Raw genomic sequence first — 17050 nt, forward strand, 5'->3', positions numbered from 1 at the left:
AGATTTATTCGTAGAGTCTGTTCTCGTTACACTTAAGTGTAAGTTATGAATGGCTTAAATTTTGGCTGCCAACAAATGAATTAAATAATTTCATATTTCAAATATTTGCATAAGCAATATATGCAATCTAATTAGAAAGGATTTTTTTTTAAATTTCTTTTTTGAAACTTGTATAGATTTATTCGTAGAGTCTGTTCTCGTTACACTTAAATAAATTACGATCTAAGCTTTGAACGAAATTATTTACACACATACAAAATCATAATTAAATGTAATTTATAATTCATACTAAATAGAATTATCGTATTACAATATTATTAGGTTATTGTCGAAATATGTTTAAAATTGTAATGACACTTTAATTGTAACAATAATTTACCAGTTAATATTGAAGTGCTGCAGGAAATAAAAGAAAATATATTGCAGCAACAAACACATTTTAAAATCAAAGAGTCTTAAATTTTTGTTTAGTGCATTAATATGACACGCTCGAGTAGCTTTGAGTTATTGTCCCCAAATGATTTGAAATAATCTACTTAGGTAGGATTCGTTCCTAGTAGAAGTAGGCTTTGTATCCGTACACAAATTTACACACAAACACTGAGACATGAACAAGAAGATACATAGATAGAGAGAGAGAGAAAAAAACACACACCATTATATTCTAGGTAATATAGAATCACAAATACGGTAAACAGTAAACACACACAATAAATCATATTTGAAATACTCCATTTTTTTTTCAATCCAATCCAATTCAATTGCAATTTGAGGAATGTTGGCGTTAATAACGCAAACAAAGGTGCAACGTCCATGGATACAATTAGGAACAGGAACCGTGATCCATATTCCTCTCAAAAGTATCGAAGAGTCGCAAACTTCGATACAGCTAAAACCAGCTGTTGAGGGTCGAAAGCGAAAGAGCTCGAAGATACCAAGAATGATAAGGACAAGGTACAGAGAGCAGACCGAGGAGGAACATAAGTTGTCCGACAGTCAGGCGGCGGTTACACAAACTTGCCACAACCAGGCAGCTCCAGTTGCAGCATCACCTGTAGTACGTAGCACACGAACCTCACGTTGTCGCATCAAATTGGCACATCCGGAATGGCCGCCCGTCAATCGCAGTCCGAGTCCCAGTCCCGTGAGCCGCAAACGTGAGATATCTGAGCCGCAGCGTGTTGCAGTCTCCCACGGTAAGCGCAAGTGCCTCATCGAACCGCTGTTGCAACTATCGCCATCGGTAATCGAGGTTAGCGATCCACTCAAGAATTTCGGTGGTCGCAAGCAACTATTGCGACTTCTATGCTGTGATCACAAGCTAATCAATGTGCCCTGTCAGCTGATCAATCGATATTCTTCCCTTATGTGCGAGCGACAAAAGGATCCAAATTTTTACCCAAGTCGTCCCATTCAATTGGATTCGGTTAGCTCGACGACTTTACTGCGTTTGGTGCAATGGATGCAACAGCATTGTCACGATGATCTGGGGCAATTGCAGAAGATGTCACCTTCACTGGAGAATGCCAAGAGCTCCATGTGCACTTGGGATGAGAGGTTTTTTGGATTTGATCTGGAGAAGGTATTGCAGCTGCTGTTGGCTGCCAATTTCTTGGGCATCAATCCATTGATGGAGCACACAATGATCTATTTCGTAGAGCTTATTGAGCAGCGCAACAATGTGAAACGTGTCCCTTTGCAACACGAAAGCCAAACGCAGACCGACCTTCAACAATGGTATTCAAGTGGCATACACAATGCTGAAGCGCAAGTTTCATCCCAAATGCCACAATTTGTCGCAACTGCACATTTGTGTTGAAGTAAAAAAAAAGAAGATAAACCAAAAAAAAAAAAAAAACAAAAAAAAAACATTTCGCAGTCTCAACGTATATTTCATTTAATATATTTATATATATATATAGATGTAATATATTTTTCTCGCACACACCTTGAGCGTTGTCAGTTAAGGGTCATTTGAAAAATAATGGGCACAATTTTCTATTCTCTTGACATTGGCGAAGCGTGCGCAAAAGATTTTACGCAGACACACCTTCAAATGGTCAACAGCAACAACAACAACAGTGGAACTACCACCAAATTTGCTAGACACATTCTAGAAGGTTTCCATGAAGAACATCAGCATTGAAAATGAATATTTTTGGACAGAATGATATTTGATATTTCAATTCTTAATTTTATTCTCTTTGTCTTGTCAATATTTGCTATAGAATTAAGTCGCATTTGTTTCTAAACTCTGTGTTCTTAATATTCAGCACCACACTTGGCGATTTCGCGCCAAAACTGGCTCTTTTTTTTCCCAGTTGGCGCTATGGCACTTTTTTTATTGGAATTGCCTCTTTTTTGGTTTATTTAATCAAGAGTTTCTTGAAAACTATTAAGAATGTAATTTAGGTCTATATTTTTTCGCTCACAGCAATATAAATGTATTGTACCATTGTACTGAAATTCTCAATGTTAATGTTAATTATTTAAATATAAATGTATTGTACCATTGTACTGAAATTCTCAATGTTACTGTTGATTTAAAAAAATGTGCTTTTTGATATTAGTTTCCTTTGAATATTTTATTTGTTAAAGCAATTTTTTATATACATTTGTTAAAAAAATTCCGTTTTGCAATTAATCAGGTTGTTTTATAAGAATTGGGTAATTTTCATGAAATTGGCTTTTTTATTGAAATTAGCTGTTTTCAAACATTTTTTTTGGCGCCTTTTTATTTTATTAAGTGGCAACCGTGTTCAGCACAGGTCAACATCATAGGAGTATTGCCACACAATTTGGTTTCTTTAACATTTACAGTCTCGGAGATTAAGGTGTTGAAAGTGGCGATCCATGTTTGGATACCGAGCTGAAAATGAATGATATTGATTTCAGTTTCTTTATGTGACTAAAGTGAGCAGCCCTTAAAAATTACAGCTTTCGGAAAAATGGTATACAATTCTTTAATAAATGCATTTGTTTTTTAAACCCTGTTTGCTTAGGCTACTTCATGTACATTATCTTAAAGTCGGACTGATGATTAAAGTGACCATGGAAAAGTGCTGCAAACTCGTACAGTTGGCCAATTTGGCACTTTATATTCTTCATGGTCGCATTAAATATAAGTATACATTTCCGACGTCTAATGCTTTTTAAGTTCTGCTTTCGACCCAACTAAAATAGTTAAGACTTACAAATGTTTACTTGTATTTTGGATGGCAACATTTTGAAACACACACCCACACAAACACGCACACACGCACACGCATTTATAATGCAAAGCAATTAAGCGATAAAATATGCAAGAAGCCAATTATGCGCACATTAAATGCTTCGACTACCTTTTTGACTTGATGCTCCATTTGTTCATTCCACAAAGAAACTTACACAGATGCCATGCCCAGCATTTGCCAATTGTCTTGCAGTTTGATTTTTGGGAAAACAAGGTTTCCGACAAGTTTGACTTGCTGAAAGGTCAGGTGGCATTCATTTGAGATGTCAATGTCGCGAATTTGACAGACCTTTTGCATGAAGAACCTTCTTGTTCATAAGCCTTTGAGCTATGGCTTCTGTAATATGGTTGTCCAATAGGCATTAACTCTGAGTTTCAAGTCATAAATTCATAGAAAAGCTTTAAATAAAATAAATGTAAATCGTTGTGCTCAATTCTGAAAAATAAACCAAAGAAGTTCACTGTAGCAAATATTGCAAGTGTGTGTTGTTGTTGTGCGTCTCCAAGATACAATTGTAGATTTGGCATTTAAAGTACGAGTACACACGCACCGTGCTGGAAATCGCAGTACAGTGACACCTATGTAATCGCAATCATAATGAGCGTCACAGTAACCGTCATGTGCCAGCCATTCCCCTGTCTCTCTCTTCCGCCTCAACCTCCTTTTAGTCGTTTCATCTCTGCCGCTCTGGTGTGAAGTTCAAGGACCTGGTTGAGTTGCTCGTAACTAAAAATATAAAAAAATAATGTATAGTATGTAACGACAACGTCATAATGAGTAGCTATGACAAATACACACCCAGTTTCAGATATATGGGTGTGTGAGAGTGTATGAGTGTGTTTGTGTATATGTGTAACCATTTTTATTTTTGTAACACGCATACTCTACTACACTGAAAAAAAAGACCAAGTTCTAAAGTCAAGAACATTCATCTTAAATATTTTGCTCTAAAACAAAAACTAAAACTAAGATTATTAATCTAAAAAATCTTAAAATCTTAATATAAGAATAATAATCTTAAACTGTTAGAAGAGTATTAATAGGTACTATTTCGTATCAAACAATTGGTGGCACCGTGGCGCTCTGGTTAGAGAGGCCCCTTCAGATGTGAAGCAGTAGGCGGCGGTTCGAATCCCACTCGTATCAAATTAAAATAACATTTGAAAAATACTTATACAGAATATATTGTAAAATACCAAAATTTAAAAATAAAAAAAATTATAAATATTAAAAATAATTTTTAATTTATTTTATTTTTTCAATTTTAATTTTAAGAACATTTTTTCTTAAAATAAGAACTTGGTCTTATTTGAAATGTTCTTAAAATGTGCTCTCTTAATTTAAGAATTTTATATTTTCGACGCATTTCATAGACCAAAATTCTTAGTTCTGAGACAAAAATCTTGATTTTATAAAATTTTTTTATCAGTGTATTTAGTCCTACACAAACGAAAGCCAAAGCGAATGCGAGCCAGTCAATTGGGTGGTTGGGTAGTTGGATGTCTAAGGATTAGTATTGGAACTTTCAGGGTGGTTCCACAATGGTTTCGGTGGGGCAAGTTTCTTGACAGTCGCTTCGCCTCGCGTCACGTCGCGTGAGCGCCTTAAATGTTATAAATTTATTTGACCCGCTGAGCGCAGCGTCAAATCGACTTCGATTGCTTTTCGGTAGAATTTTTCTCGCAACAGGTAGAAGAACCCTCTTTTCGCCCATTTCTCTAACCGCACTGCCCATGTGTGGGTCTGTTCTGAGTTTTGTGTCTGTGTGTGTGTGTTGTACATTTCATTTATTTGATTTCATTGCTGGCCATTGTCATTGCTAATGAAAATCTACACGAAACTTGTAGACTTGTACAATTTTCGTTATTTCTTTCTATTTATTTAGATTTGTTATATGTAAGTATTTTATTGTTTTTCTCTTTTGCGTCTATTATTTTCATTTTTTCGCCTCCTCCTCATGCTGGACTTAATTTTTGGTCTTTTACTGCATCTTAAGAGTTGATATTTGTCGCTAACGTTAATATATATATATATATAAATGCAGCTTGCGCAACTGTCCAACTCTACGGGACTAGCGAATAGAACAAAAACTCATAGCCACCCATGGACCCTTGAGTATACGCTTTGGGGCGCACAATAAAGCACGATTCAAGCCCCGCCCCCCATTAAGCGCCCCATCCACAAAACGAAATAAAAAAGGAAACTTTTTTTTTTGTCTACACTGAGCGCCCCCAAGTAAAGTGAAAATCGTCCATTGAACTGTGTTGTGTAGTTCCCGAACCGCTGCCTCACCGCAATTTCTTTCTTTCCTACTTGAATTCAACACGATTTTGTTCTTTTCGGTTCTGTTTTGTCATTCATTTAATATATTTCACGTTGCGCTTTAAACATGCAATAATTTTTAGTGCTATACCAATTTTTTTATCAGACTAGGCTCTCGTATGTGTCTTTTTATGTAATCAAGAGTTGTACTTTAAATAATATCAATATTTATATATCTTAGCATGGCAATTCCCGAGCGAGAAGATTAAAGAAATGGAATATAATTAAATAATTGGCATATTCATAATATTGCCATTATGGTTTAAATGACTTTAATTTCAGACAGTTGTAACATAATTATAAAGATCTTTCCTATGTTAAATTGATTTAATTTCAAACAAAGAAAATGAAAATTACACTTAAGGAATGAAAAGCAGAAAATGAGAATATTCAATTGTAAGTAATTGTAATTGATAAGTTTTAAAGTTCATTAAACAGATATTTATTCAATCATTTTCGCCTTGTAATTGGTTAGCACAAAATGAGTTACAATGCTAGGATTATAGTTGTGTGAAAGTGAATCAAATGATAATTAACGTCCATATTGAATATAAATATGAGTACAAGTTGATTATATAAGGTAAAAGTCTATTAAATAAATATATTTGGTCTTGTACTCGTATTTAATAGGATTCAATGCAAAGATTATAGATTAAATCTGTAACACCTGACACAAAGGATAATTCATGTCAATAATAAATTTGATAGACAATACGAGTACTTATAATAAGTTAGCATAAAGCTAAAGAGTCTGAGGAACCTTGTTTGTGTCATCTACGAGTATAGTTCATTTGCCACACGGAGTTGCCACACATTTATCCTTCGAAGCAAGACGCATTGACAATTCGCTTTACAGCTTTTATGCTCAATTACTTTTGTTGATGCTTTCAATTTATGACACACACATGAGTATGATTTTTAATGCGATGTTGTTGTCGTTTTTGTTGTCGTTGCTGTTGCCGTTGCTGTTGTCGTTTTGTGCCTGAGAAACAATAGCATCTTGCAGCGTCTCTGACTGGACAACATAATTAAGTTTAATTGACAACCGCTGACTGTTTGATTGGCTTCGCGTTTCGGGGTGGATTGTCAACATTGTTATTGTTGTGAGACCTCATATGGCGACAGCTCACCCCTCTCTCTCTCTCTCTCTCTTTCCCTCTCTTTTATTCATGAACAACAATTGTTATTGCTTCTCAGGTCTCTCTCAGCTGTAAGGCTCTTTTGCGGTCGCATTTGGCGTATACTTAACCAATGCGTATGCAGTACATTATAGCATTTGTTGCATCATATTGCGCAAATATCCGAAAATACGCCAACTTAAATATTTAATTCGGCAAATCCATTCACATTGCCGCACATGCATTTTGTATGCGTCTCTCCGCTAAATAAATAAATTGATTTCATTATATTTTTTACGCTAATTGATATATTTATGCTTTATTAATTCATCGATTTTGGCAGTGGTTGTGTGTATGTGTGTGTGTGTGCTTGTGTGTGCTTGTGTGTGTGTGTGTGTGTGAGACTGTCACTGTAGCACCAGGCTACGGTTCAGATAATTGCCGTAATTGCGCACATAATTAATTTATGTCATAGCTTGTGCTGCCTATTGTTGTTGTTATTGTTGTAACTGTTTCATTCGGTTTTTGTTCCCATCTTTCTTTTCGTACAGTTTTCCTTTATTTTTTTTTTTGGACTGTCCATTGTCGCCATTTTCATGCTGCCGTATGCATTTTTATTATGATCGTGATTGCATGGCCGTGTTCCATTATCTAACTGCCAATTCAATCCAAAAGGACCGCGTTATGGCCAAATGTGGCGTAATTTGCCAATGTATAGAACCAAAATTAATTCAAAACGACTGTATTCATTAGTCTGGTCTCGTTTGGCTCGTTTTGGCTAAAAAGTGCTTGGCCACTAATACAATTTTTTTTTAGAAGCAGTCATTAGTGTGAAGTGAAACGAATAATCATAGTGTGTGCATTGCGAAATTTAATATCATGAACAAACTGAACATGATGCAGAAACATATACGAAGAAATCAATAGTGCAGTAAATTTATAGATATGTATTATTTTATCAAGTACATAAAGACTTGCAGAAATTCTTTAATATAAATTTAAGGGCGTATAGCAATTTAATAATATCACAATATTAAAGTGACTATAGAGATGATGTGCATCTCTTGATAGAAAATCGTTGGAATCATTCAAGCACAAGGATTTAACTAAATATCAACAGCTATCGAGAAATTGTTCCACATGCCAAATCACGTACAAAACAATCTATCAATCCAGCAATTAATTTGTTAACATAATTAAAACTTATAATTAAACTGGAATTTTGCTGAACCTTCAATTGACCCTGCTTAATGGGAGCAGCCAACTGTGAACTGCTTGTTAACCATTTGTAAATGTATTTGATAATCTAGACAAACAAACCCTTGAGTATTCGTATTCGTATTTATATAAACTATATGTATCTTTGAGCGTAGGGCAGTAACACAGATTGAATTGCAAATTGCATTTCAGGCAGCTCTCACTTAACCTGGCGCATACACACAAACACACACACACACACACACGGGCCAATACTGAGATGAGATGAGAGAAAGAGAAAGACAGACAACCAGACAGACAGAGAGCGAGATGCAAAGTGCAGGCAAATTACATACTAATGGCATTTCTCACACCATTTCTCAGGTCAAATGAAATTTGAGATACTCTGTTACTTGGACATGAGTCTTGGACTTGGTCTTGGTCTTGGTTTCAGTCTTGGACGATGACTTTGGTTATGCAAATATCAATTTGCCTGTCAGTTTGCTTGCAAAGTTTTGCTGCACGACTGAACGGAAGCTAAGCAATTTATGCATTAATATGTAAATCTTATAAACAAGTTTTTAGGCCAGAAATTAAAATCTTTCAACTACAAATTGACATTAAAAACCGTTAAGGCACAGATCCTCTGGCTAACAGACAAACAAAGTCAACAGAGCCATCTCAACCTATTGTTGTCGTCAACTCAGCCTTCCGTTTGCCTTCTTCTTCTTCTTCTCCTGCGCTCTTTTGCCGGCTTTACTTTCAGCCTTTTTGGCTACTGTCGCCTGCGGCGATGCTTCAAGTTGGCCACAGGCAACGGCAGAAAATTTGCTCGAATTAGTTTCGCTGCAAAATTGATATTTATTGTTTTTCGAATTTTGTATGAGCCAGCAATTCCTGAAATCTGTTCACACAGGTGCAAATCGATTTCACTTATTAAACAAAGGATCCCCAGATACGCTCTTAAACTAAATCTCTTCCTAAGCACTATGGGATTTTAAATTTAAGTAATAATACAAAAACAAATCAATATATTTTTCTTGGGGCTGAAAAAGTTTGCAATTTTATTACAAAAGCAAAAAAAAAAACTAGAGTCATGCAAGGTTTAAAAAAATCATGCACCGACTAAAAAAAAACAATGACAACAAAAAAAGCTAAGAAGTAAGCGAAAGTTTGAAAATTTTTTAATCAATTACTTTTTGTGTCGCCTAGAAATGTTTATTCGATTTTATCAAAATTATGAAATTCAAAGAGTAAGCCCATATCTCATCTATTTACTACATTTATTTATTCACACACTTGTCTTCAAATAAACACGTACTCCAAAGCCAAATAATGTTTTTTATCATTCAATTTAATTGGATTCGTCTATTTCAATCATATTTAGTTTGGCAAACTTTTAAGGCTTCAGGTTTCCTCAGCGAAAAAAAATAATTGCGTGCTTATCGGGGTAGAGTTTTAAGGAGCAAATTCGTTGAATGCGTAATATGTATTTGACATGTTTAAGCAACGCTCGCGTCAGTCAAGCAACTGTAATGACTTTTGATTTGTGCTCAAGACATACAAATAAATAAAAAAATATATATAAGCGAGAACTTGAACGAGAATACAAAAATTTAAATATTAATAAAAAAAAAAACGAAAAAAGATTTTGAGTGGATTTTGAGCTGAATTCATATTTGATATTTATTTGCAAACGTTTTGCGCCTCATCGTTTTTACTAGAGACTGAGAGCTCTATTTATGGAAAATCGTTATAAAAAAAATAATAAAAAAAAGAAGAAAAAAAATTATGACAAATACAACGAAACCCTTTTTAGAAGGCCGTATGTGTGCAGCTCGTTTTTATGATTGTCTTGAGGATTTTCGTTTTACATTTGTATGAATTTTTAATATGCCAAGATATAAAACAACAACAACAATGCGTATGTATATTGTACAGCATAAATAGCAAACAGCCAAAAGCGAAAAAGGAATCGAAATCAAAATCAGCAACAGAAACAGAAACTGAGAAAGAAACCAACCAAGGAATGTGGTAGACACACTAAAGGGAAACCCGAGAGAGAGAGAAGAGCGGAAAGTAAGGCCAACAAAGAAATGACAGGCCAACAAAATATAAAGATAAAAAGGAATATCAAGCCAAATAAACCTTAAGGACATTGTAATATTAATTCAAACGGACATATACAAAAGTCAAAATACATATGTACATACACACACACTCACGTTGTCTTTTTGCCAACTTGAAGCGGTCTTAAGGTTCAATTTTATTTCTCTGTTCTTGCTGCTTGTGGCTTATGAAAGTAAAACCAAAAGTGCCTTTGATTGCGAGCTGCAAGCATACAGAGAGACACATACACATACACATACATATATATTAATTTAATATATATGTATATATATATAAATTTATATAAAATATTATATGCCGGCCAGTCAGCATCTCATAATCAAGTCATGTCTTTAATTTTCTTTTATTTTAATATTATAAAATTCGCTCATAACATAATATGCCGAAATAATGGCAATATTTTTAAAATCATATTCGTCATAATATCACTTAATTAAAAACTTACTAGAGAATTAAACTATAGATAACCTTCTTTATGCTCCTTTCTCAACTACTTTTGACACCATGTTTTAGTCCAAACTTTGGCGAAGGTGTAAAGAAATTGCTTTCAAGAACATGAGCGAATAATTATGTAAGTTCTTCAACATATTTCACGCTGTCGGCGTTGGACCATTAAATAAAATATATATGTCAATGCTTTGTATATTATACATAACCTAAACAACTTAACAAGAGCTAATCACATTCACACAATCGAATACAAATTGGAATAGACTCACAAGTGTATATTTTCAGTCTTTCAATTGAGCTTATATGCCGTTGACTTAAATGTGGAAAAATGTTGATATTGTTTAAATGAATTATAATATATCATATACAATTTTTTAAATCTATACTAGCTTTTTTATATTGTGTTGTACCTTTGTGGTTGACTATTTTGATTGAATTGACTTTTTTTTTAAAAATGCAGACAACTTTGATTTGCCTCTATTATACCCTAATTCAAAATCATTTTATTTTTAATTCTATCATGAAAAAATATTTTGAAATTGATGAAATTTAGACAATTTTTAAAGAAATTAAGAATTATGTTTGTTGATCAGCTCAAATAGTGAAGTTAATATTTTATGTATTGTCGTTTTCGAAATAGTTTTGTTTCCTTTTTATTTCCAAACAATATAGGTAATTGATTAGAGCAAAGAAATAATCCGGCAAAGATGCATTCTATTTTTTATTTAACCAAAGCTTATTTCAAAGTTGAGGACTGTGAAATAGAACGTTTCACTTTGCTTGTGGAAAGCAATTTCGCTGACGAGAAATTAATCTGGCAGCAAAAAAGAGTCAGAGAGGAATATTAAATAGCGGCCGCTTGTGATGATGGCTGGATGCATTCATTTTAAAATACCTGTGGTTGCCAATTTTATTTTTTTATTCATATTCAACATATTTTCATTCTGTTTCTCTGTGAGAACACATTTTTTTTTTTTTTGTATAACAGTATTTTCTCTCTCATAAAATTGTATGGTTGTGAACACTGCGTATACTTAATAAAGCAAAGTGGACACACAATGAGGGAGTGGAGTAAGTAAAGGAAAACCAATTTAAAATCGTTTCATATAATATATAGAATCGAATATAAAAAGCAATTTCTTTAAATCTTTAGTTGAGTTAATAATCAAAGTCAAAGTCCACAAAGCTAATTTAGCAACATAACGACGAGATGACGGGTTCGAATAAAAGTTTAAGATTTAAATGTGTTGACGCTTAAGCTGAGATTGTTGAAACTATAAAAGTTGTATGAAAACTTAACTAATTAATAATAATTATAATGAGTTGTCTAGCAAATTGAGTGCACCTTAAAGGTTCCTGGAATTTATGTTTCTGATATTTTTGTAGGTTAACATGAAATGTAATTCGTAGAATTGTTAGCTGAAGCTTTAGCTAATTGAATAATAACCGAGGTGCTTGACTAACTAATACCCTCTGTTGGCATCTAAAGTATACTTATGCATGCATGCTACGAGTATAATAATGTTCAACTTGATTATAACAATGATAATTAAATTATCAAACAAAGGTCTTTTTGAGCTATTAAAGCATTTTGTTGTTCATCTTATATTATAATCGTTTATGGCGATGCCTAGAAAGCAAATGCATCAAATTTGCTCTTAAATACTTAAGACCTACTTGAGAGTATTGTTGTTTTTTTTGTTATTGTTGTTGGTTGAGTATGTGCAAATGATATTACTTGCTTATAAAAATGAAATGAAATGCCATGCGGTATAATTTGCCTGGTTTCTTGAACTCTCTGAATACATGTCATATATATGTGTGTGTGTGTGTGTAGCTGACCGCAATCCACACACATACATAAGCACACCGCTTAAGTGTGTAATAAGGATAACAATTTCCCATGGCACTAAAACTGACCTTTCTCAAGTGTCCCACACGCACACGGGACAAGTCGCTAAGGGGCAAATAGAAACGGAGACACACGGTAACACACAGGACCAAAAAAACCAAACAGGGCAGCCTTAATATTATGTATACCCTAACAACAAGGTATTGCGATATTCTCATTAAATATGCAACACATTGACGCTGACATCAAACTTCACTCTAGTTCAATTAAATTACAATAACTTTGAGTAATTTTATTTATAATTTTTTTTTTTAACTTTATCTACTATACCTTTTTTTCAATAACATAGATTTGAATTTGGATCTGTTTGCTGCAATTTATGGCTGGGTATTTGATATTCGTTGACCTTTCCCTTTCCAGGAAAGTAGAGGACCAACAAAAATCTATAAGCTAAGCATATTGTTATTTTAACATTAACCTTGGTCAATTAACCCTGAACAACTTTTTTTGCTCTTCCTTGCTTTCACTCTATTTCCCTCTATATTTGTGTATTTCACGTAAATTATGCATAAATATTTAGTGGAGCTTTAAATTGTGACAAATTAGAAAGACAATAACAAATATTGATATGTAATATCAATAAATATCAAAATATATTTATATTTAATATTTATATATATTTAAGGTAAAATTAATCAAAATTTATTTATAATAATTTGGCCCAAGCGTCATAAAACATTTAAGTCGCATTTGTAGATCTAGAATTAAGAGCAAATCCTAACAACCCTGTTCAAATATGTCAGATGGAAATTAAAACATATTTTTGAAAGTTAGTTAACATTGTTTCTTTGATTTCAGCTATATTTCTATAATGATTAGAAGAAAAAGGTAGCTTTATTAATATTATAATCACAGAAATACAAACCTACCGAAAACTAACCAAGAACCCATATATTTTTGGTTGGTTTTAGCTTGGTATACATTTTTGGAAGACCCCAGAATATATTTTATTTTTGAATATTATTTCTAAGAATTAGTCGTCAATTTTTCTAGTCTTCCTTACTAAGTCAATTGGTTCACAGCTCTGCTCTAGATTATTTCAACTATCTGTATTTCAAACATGTATTTAGTTAATATCGAGAATTACTTTTTGATTTTCAGCATAAATATTGTGGTTAGGTTCTTCACGAAACATGTAAGGCTGAATTCCAGAGGAAACTTGTTCAACGATCTCCAAACCATTGGTTGGATTTTCTACTTTATTTTTTGTGTATTTTCTGTTGTGTTTGTCTAGTTGAGTGGCAGCTGCACAGCTGGGAGTGGTGTAAAAACCCGCTGCTGTTTAGCTGTACATCATTTTGTGGTTCATTTAAGGCCAAGTGGGAGGAACCTCTTGCCACTCGCTCTCTTCCTCACAACATCCGCCATTTTGTTGGAAGCAACGCAACGGGCGAGCGATTCCCAACAGAATGCAGAATCAAGCGAGCTCTCCCGCTGCGTTCAATCGCCCCTCGCTTATTGGTGGGTTTATCTTTGTCTTTATCTATGGTTTTGGGCTATCGAAGTTGCCTTTTGCACTGGAATTCACGTCACATTTCCGCATCTTTTAAAAGGGAAATTGCTGCATACACACACAAACACAGTCACGCACACGCACACCCACCCAGCCAGACGCATATGCTATGTGCAACTTGATTTTAGAACTTAGTTTGCTTGCTTCGTTGGCTCACAACAGTTTCGCTTCTAGTCAGCATACCCTCTAAATAACTTATCAGTTGCGGATATGCTATGACTATGACTGACAATTCATTCTAGAATCTATCAAGTTGTTTCGAGCTCATAATCTAACTGGCAATGTCTCTAAATTTTGTTCGTTTTCTGGATTTTGTTTTTGTTTTTTTTGTTTTGTAAGTTTTCTTTTACTAAACCTTCAGTTGATATTGAAATTTCGATAGATACTCATTAGAAATGGATTTTATAAAGTTGATATTGCAACTGTTAAGAGTGGATAGCCTCAATTTTATGGCAACACTTGGAATTGCTTGGATCCTGCACTTTGGAGGCTTTATTTGGAATCCATTGACCAGCCATACGCCGGATCTGAGCTCGGGAATGTTTATCTGTGGCGTATTGATGCTGTTAATGCAGCCATTGGGTCGGCAGCATGTCCAAAGTTTTTGGCGTTCCGTTTGGCCAAATTCGTTGAAGATGTCCCTATCGCTGATGTTGCTGCAACATGTGGCACTTATCTGCATCTGGGATAACTGCAGTTGGTTCCTCAATTGTACACTCATTCACTGGGCACCCAATTGTCGCCTGCTGTTGGCCTTTACGCTGCTCTGCTATTCGATTTACCGCTGGCTCAGTCGAAAAAGAGCCGAATTCCTCATACCAATACCAAATGCTCCTGAGATTTTGTGTCCCTACTGCTTCGCCTTAAATGCTGATCGGGAACTGTAAATCTAATTGATCTAGTGAATCAAGCTAAGTGAACATTTAAACAATCTACTTAGCTAATTTTGTTTAATTTATGATTACTCTATAATTGATCACTGCATAATCGGCTATATTTTCTATTAATGTTGTAATTTTTAGTGTATTTAGAAATAAATTTGACTTGAGATAAAGCCCAAATAAAGTATACAGTAAAATAATAAAAATTTATAATGCATTCTATTTGAGGAATTACCAACTTATTTTTTTTTAATCGAAAAATCATTGAATTTCGATTGATTGAATTTTCTTTCATTTAATTTTCGCGTGATTTGAAATAGAAACGAATATCTTAAAAAAGTTAGTTACTTTAATTAACATATTTTATATTATTATATTATTTAAAACATCAAGGAAACATATAAACCAATTCAACAAATAAAAATTGTATTGAAGACTTAATATTTTTGTTTTGCGAACCGAAAGTTTGGATAGAATTCAGTATATTGTTTCAGCGAGACCTATATCTCATTTACAGGGTATTTTAAGGCTGTACATCTTCGTTATTAAAGTCTGGTGTGTTAACTGGTTTCTTGTTTTTATGTGGCTGCTGCTGCGTTCCTGCATGGCGAATTGATTTTTCATGTAAGCGCATTAAGCAGCGCGCTGCACAATTTGTATGAGCTTATACCTAAGTGTGTGTGCGTGTGTGTGTGTTAGTGTGAGTAGGTCTGCGTCTGCCAGTAAGTCAATCTCGTGTCAGTTATTGCAGCATCATAAAGAGTTGTACGCACATCATAAGAGCAACTGAGGGCAAAAACCCATTTCAGGTTACACGAAAAGTCGCTTTATTTTTTGACCCAACCTGCTGTGTGTGTATGTCCATTAATTGAATTGCCCAAAATATGATCAGACACATTTCTTTAACTCTACAGCATTTTTGCCATGTTTATCAGTGTTAACAGTTTTTTATTGTTCTTTTTTTTTTTTTTTTGATGTTGGGAATTTCTTTTCTTTTTCTGTTAGCCTTTTGCAGGAACAATGTCGCTGCAGGATATTGTGCGTTAAAATCTGTCAACAGAAATTCAATTACATTTTGTGCGATGTCCAGCAAAGAACCCCAAGCTCCCACATTCCACATTCCACATTCCACTTGCCCCTTTCCCATTTCCGTTATCCTTTAGCTGTCCTTTTTGCTAGTTCGACTTGTCGCTGTCATCAGCTTACAACTGTTACAACCAACACGACTGTCTTATAACGCTTTTCATTTTTTTTCTTTCTGTTTTCCCCGTTTTGTCGCTTTCTTTGTCGTCTCCTTGTGCTGCATCTCTTTTAACTGCTGCCGCAACCGCAAGAGCCGCTAACAAGAATTGAGCCATTGATTCGGCTGCATTCTTGGAGCACGTTCCGGCATCTCTTCGATGAGCCAACTGAGGCATAAGCTGCCAATGAATGTGGCGCGTGTGGCCAAGTAAAAGCGGAGTCCAAGTGGATTCTGATTCAACTGACTGGTTACAGAAAGCTGATGGGGTATATTAGATGAGCACAGCGTTTGGTAACAATCTCGGTTTTCTTATAAGTATTTAAAAAAAAACACATACACTTTTTTTGTTCCTTATCTGTTTGGAATTAAATTTCACACTTCTAACGCGACTGTTTAGAATTTATTATTATTGGTTAAATGTTGAATAAATATAGGAATAAATCTGAAATAAGTGAGAAATTAGAAAACATCATATTTAATGTGTCTCTTTGCTTTCATCAAGATTATCTCTCAAATAATTGGTAAAAGAAAAACAAAATTGATATGCATATTTATAGGGTATTTATTCGTACATTATTATCTACTGCGCCCCAATCTAGATTCGAGAAGTATTTTTTGATTCCTAGAGTGGGCAGGTAATCAGTATCAGTTAAATCCGATCGAAAGTATCTTAAAAAAAGTCCGCTTATTGGCAACAATAATGTATAAATTATGAGAATTGCAGGCTATTTAAAAAACTATCCTGCCTTAAAAGGGACTTTAATTTTTTACAGTTTGCAGTTGGTGTTATAAGTACATCTTAGCCTTGAAAAGTATGCAACAGCATTTGTGAGAATCGTTTAGACATAAGCTCAGAACCGAATTAAGTATATTTTGGGGTAAGAAACACACAGATGAACGTTCGACCTTCAGGTGCGCTTACTTCCACTAATAGAGCTGTGTATTCTGCACACTGCACGTCACCCTCAAATGCAATTTTAACGTGGGGGATTTGTGCTAGGGATTTGGATTTGGATTTGGTTATGAAAAATGACGTCGCAACCTTTTGTCC

The 17050-nt window shown here is 34.3% G+C and overlaps 1 protein-coding gene across 1 annotated transcript; it reads left to right on the forward strand.

Moving 5' to 3' along the window:
- The first annotated feature begins 503 nt into the window (after window positions 1–503).
- On the forward strand, window positions 504–1841 carry LOC117794126. Its single transcript, XM_034634613.1, has one exon. It carries the CDS (start codon window positions 776–778, stop codon window positions 1817–1819), a length of 1044 nt encoding a protein of 347 aa, XP_034490504.1. The 5' UTR covers window positions 504–775; the 3' UTR covers window positions 1820–1841.
- The last annotated feature ends 15209 nt before the right edge of the window (window positions 1842–17050 follow it).

This window comes from Drosophila innubila, chromosome X, assembly GCF_004354385.1.
Source record: "Drosophila innubila isolate TH190305 chromosome X, UK_Dinn_1.0, whole genome shotgun sequence".
Taxonomy (NCBI): domain Eukaryota; kingdom Metazoa; phylum Arthropoda; class Insecta; order Diptera; family Drosophilidae; genus Drosophila; species Drosophila innubila.

Excerpts from the sequence above, each read along its gene's own strand:
- LOC117794126 (XM_034634613.1), top strand. The coding sequence starts at position 776 with ATGTTGGCGTTAATAACGCAAACAAAGGTGCAACGTCCATGGATACAA.